Genomic DNA, 4,654 nt, shown 5'->3' with positions numbered 1-4,654 from the left:
TAGTGAATAGTTTCATTAGTGTTTTATTGTAGCCACGGGCACATAGGAAGTTCAAGTAGTCTTGGGTGGAGAGGTCGTAAACAAGGCCAGGATCTGCTGCTTTGTTTGGTTGGACATGGCCGGCACCATAGGCCAAGGGGTTTACTTTCTCCTTTTCTGGGTTTAGTATTGGATTTAAGTCATTGGCTTTGGTTTCAGCTGCAAAACAAAACCATTAGCTTACCAGATTTAAGTTAAAATGAAAATCTGATAAATAATGTATCTTACTATTCATTATTTGAAAAATTACTAGTTTAATTAGTTTACTAAAAAAAAATTCATGATGGACCTGTAGTCATGATTGCAGATCTGATAGCTGCTGGGCTCCATTTTGGATAAAGGGTTTTGAGAAGGCCAACGATACCAGAAATATGGGGACATGACATAGAAGTGCCTGATAATACAGTATATAGAATCTGACGTTTATCAAAAGGTGAACCAGTTGGTGATGCTTCGTCAGAGAAAGCCGCTAGTATATTCACACCTGGTGCCGTTATATCTGGCTGGAAATTAAAAAGAAAAATGGAATACTTCAAATTTTGCGATGGTTAGCCGTTGACACATTGAACTTTATACTATAAAATTACTCAACACATATATCTTACCAACCTTGAGTATTGAGGGCTCAACTGGGTTAGGACCTCTTGACGAGAATGAAGCCATAATTGGTGCTGGTTTGATTCCCGACTCAGTCTTCACGCGAGTTATGTAAGCCATTGGACTTCTGATTCAACCACAAAACTTGACGTATAAGTTACAACTTTAAAGTATAATAGATTTTCAACTTAAAAAAGTATGTTTAATAGATTCATAATTCCTAAGTTCTTAGTATATGTTCATCCGATCATAAAGTTTAAAAGAGTTCGAGAATAAACGTGGAAGTTTATAGAATAAGATGGAGTAATTACTTAGTAGATTGGATGTATTGGTCGATTGACTTCCTATCCGTGTAGCTTATATGTGCAGCAGGAAGTAAGTGTGCAGCTGGCAAAAGTTCATCCCCAATATCCTCGTAATTAACAAGAATTATCCCAACCGCACCTGCTTGAGCAGCCACATAACTTTTGGCCATAGAGTCGCCCACATTAACGCAAACTACAATTTTTCCTTTTACCTTTTTAGGATCAAGAGTCCCTTTCTCACATGTTTGGCTACAATATCACAATAATTTTTTGTTAATATTATATGGCTACCTAAATTTATTCGATAGAAAGATGCCAATTAAATTATATAAAACAATCTTAAATTTTAAAATAGATTTAAATAATGTTCTTACATCTTTAAAAATTTTATTTTAACCCTCCTCCAAAATTGTTAACGTAAAAATAGGAGAATATAACATAACATCATTTTTAACTTTAAAAAAACATGATTAAATTAAAAACATACTTACGCATCGTAAGTAGAGACATTATCGGATTTTGCATCTAAAGAACGGATCAGCGGATAGAACTTATTAGCTGGCAATATTTGATTAGAAAGACTTTCACCCTGAGATAGACAATGAAAAATTATTTAAGACAATATAAACGTAGTACATAGAAATAAACTTAATCGATAAATATAGAGACACGTATACGAAAAAAATTTATATGCCTAATGCAATTAACCATGTTTAAAAATGGTTCGATTCTTACCTAAATATTTTTATAAATAGGATCGAGAACATGACTATATAGTACTAACAAGTTTCGGATAGAGTACCTTCAAGCGCATCTTGTTTCCCAACACCACGTAAGTGGTAAAAAGCCTATCAATTGTGCTAGCTCCCACAGTTATCATCCATGGTGCGACATTTGAGACTATGCTTTCAATTGGTCCTGAATTTCCAGCCGAACAAACAACAGTGATGCCATTCTTCACAGCATGGAAGGACATTATAGCCATTAGATCGTTAGAAAATTCAGTAGCATCTCCACCGAGTGAAACTGATAGAACATCAACTCCGTCACTAATGGCAGCTTCAAAGCCAGCTACAACATCGGCGATAAAACACGCACCATCCAACGTTTGAGGCCAACATACTCTATAGGCGGCAACAAGGGCTTTAGGGGAACCGCCTTTTGCAGTACCATAACCATTTCCAAAAATGTTTACTCCTTCAACGAAATTGCCTCCGGCTGTGGATAAGGTGTGTGTTCCATGCCCATCATGGTCCCTTGCTGTTTCAAAGGTTGAGTTGAGAGGTTTAGGTTCCACGATGGATATATATCCTTTGTTGAAATATCGTGCTCCAATCAGCTTCCTACATTTAAAATCTTCAATTTCACATCTACGTCACACATATCAATACAAGCATTTGACATAATGAGTAGGTTAGATCTATCATCGTTTTCATATAAGAAAATTTGATGAATTTATGCATTTGTATGCTTGGAAACATTCCTAATTTTTTTTTCTATATATATATATATGAACTAGAAGTAGTGTCTAATTTAAACTTTTAGTTTTGTATCATTTTTATTAAACTTTGAAAAGTATGTTGAAAATTTAATTTCTTGTTTAATAGATCATTGAAACATTTGACATTTATTTAAAATTCACGAACCTACAAGACAATAAATTAAATATTTAGAGTGCTATTAGACATAAAATTTAATTTTATATCTAATCGATCAATTCGTTTTTAAACATCTGAATATGTCTAAAGCCAATTAGACATAAAATTTAATTTTATATCGATCCATTCGTTTTTAGACATCTGAATGTCTAAAGCCTATTAGACATAAAGTTAAAGTTCAAATATAATACTTTTTAAAGAGATATCTTAAACGTAAGGGTGAAAGTTTAGGAACGGTAGCTACAAATGTTAGATTAATATTCACTTTAACAACTATTATGTTCAAATGAAGGTGTCAAATACGTGCTTAATACATTAGTCAAATGAGGTGTATGTATTTCTTAACATAAAAGAATTAAATAGAGGCGAAGTAACAATAAGAGGGACCTGTTACAACGAAAGTTGGAGCCACCTTCACAACTTCCCTTCCATCTTTTTGGGATAGGTCCATATCCTTCATCACTAAAGCTCTTTGATTCTGGCCGAACACCTGTATTGATCCCAATTATAATAAGAAAATGTACTCAAATTAGTACAAAAGCTGCCAAATGTCCAAGAACTTATGAGAGAGTAACAAATCCAACCTGAGTCAATGTTGCCAATGATCGTAGATTCACCAAAACTTGAAAGGTTCCAAAGTGAGTTTGAAGGAACTCCACCATCATTCTCAACTCCAAGAAAGTTCCATGATCGTGTTGTGTGCAGTTTTAGTCCTTTGTTTTCATATACTGATATCACATCAGGATGTTCTAAAAAAAGAGAAAACGTCATATTATTAAAATAGAAACACTAGGCTAGCTTTATAACTATTTGACTTTTCAAAATTAAGCTTGCGATTACACCTTACTTCCCACTAACAAAGTTTTGGAAACTAAATATTGAGTATGATTTATTAAGAAAGATAATCATTATCAAATGATATGATAGCCATCGTCATAGATATGGATGAATCATTTTACTTGCTATATCTTCTGCAACATTTTGATCAAGAACCGCAGCAAAGCCATTGATATTTCTATTGTATGAGTAAAAGATTGCTTCCTTAGCTGCTTCATTGCTGTACTTGGAAACAAAAACATAAGAGCGTAAATGAATAGTGAGAGTTCAACAAATCTACCCTACATGATTTGATACTAAAAGATTCACCTTCCTAACACGGATCCAAGTAGATTGTAGTGAGTTTGTGTTGTAAGTTGGAGATCAAGAGCAGAAGGATTCAAGCCATGTGAATGTGATCCCAAGTAAACAATATAAGACTGCACCAACATAAACAAAACATTTCAACGTCTAAATCCCCGTTGATATAAACATTAAAAAGCATTTATAAGCGATGATTGAGTAACCTTCTTGGCTGCAATGGTAGATGTTTGTAAAAGAGCAAAAATAAAGAAGGGGAGAAGTAATGGAGGAAGATTGAAGGCCTCCATTTCTTTTTCTCTCAAAATAATTGTTTCGTTAAAATGTTATGCTATACTTTCACTTCCTTAGTGCCTTTTTATAATGTTGATCAATGTTTTATGATTGGACTCAGATTTGGGGTTTCATTTTTATGTATAGAAAGTGATGAAGAAATCTTCCATTTGAAGAGAACAGAGAAGATTATAACTCCAAATGGGAGAAATTCATGGTACTTTAAAGAAATTAGTTTGGTAAGGAAATGAAAATGATTTAATAACACACCCTGCACCAAAAAGGTAGAATCCAAGTAAGAAATATATTAGACTTGAGTAGAAAATTAAGATGATATAGTTGTTATACCAATCCAATCCAATTAATCCTAGAAGGTCGAAACTCTTCTTGACCTTCTATCGAGTACTCAGTTTTCCATACTTTCAATTTGACCCGTGCAAAAGAGATACACCACCGTAATGAGACTGTTAGTCAAGCCTTTTGTGTAGTTAGAAACCATTTATTGTGCGATTCTAGGCATCTTGACTTGATAAATCTTTAAAGGGTTTTCAAATTGTTATAAGGAACTTACTTCCCAAAATGATCTTTCTACGTCTATAAATAAATGTTTGATTATGAAGAATACTTGTCACAACTCGAGTTTCA

The 4,654-nt window shown here is 33.6% G+C and overlaps 1 protein-coding gene across 1 annotated transcript in view; it reads right to left on the bottom strand.

Moving 5' to 3' along the window:
• The window catches only part of LOC111438771 (subtilisin-like protease SBT5.4), a 5,472-nt gene extending 1,446 nt beyond the window's left edge, over positions 1-4,026 (bottom strand). The window contains exons 1-10 of the mRNA XM_023076648.1: positions 3,943-4,026; positions 3,746-3,855; positions 3,559-3,656; positions 3,184-3,348; positions 2,987-3,089; positions 1,744-2,284; positions 1,433-1,530; positions 948-1,190; positions 649-763; positions 329-542 (exon numbers count right to left, since the gene is read on the bottom strand). Of these exons, the coding sequence (XP_022932416.1) occupies positions 329-542; positions 649-763; positions 948-1,190; positions 1,433-1,530; positions 1,744-2,284; positions 2,987-3,089; positions 3,184-3,348; positions 3,559-3,656; positions 3,746-3,855; positions 3,943-4,026 (1,771 nt within the window). The remainder of the gene's footprint in view (positions 1-328; positions 543-648; positions 764-947; positions 1,191-1,432; positions 1,531-1,743; positions 2,285-2,986; positions 3,090-3,183; positions 3,349-3,558; positions 3,657-3,745; positions 3,856-3,942) is intronic.
• Between the last annotated feature and the right edge of the window lie 628 nt (positions 4,027-4,654).

Source organism: Cucurbita moschata, unplaced genomic scaffold (assembly GCF_002738365.1).
Source record: "Cucurbita moschata cultivar Rifu unplaced genomic scaffold, Cmos_1.0 Cmo_Scf00082, whole genome shotgun sequence".
Lineage (NCBI taxonomy): Eukaryota > Viridiplantae > Streptophyta > Magnoliopsida > Cucurbitales > Cucurbitaceae > Cucurbita > Cucurbita moschata.
The sequence above is the reverse complement of the archived record's forward strand: the minus strand, read 5'-3'. Positions and strand labels throughout refer to the sequence as shown.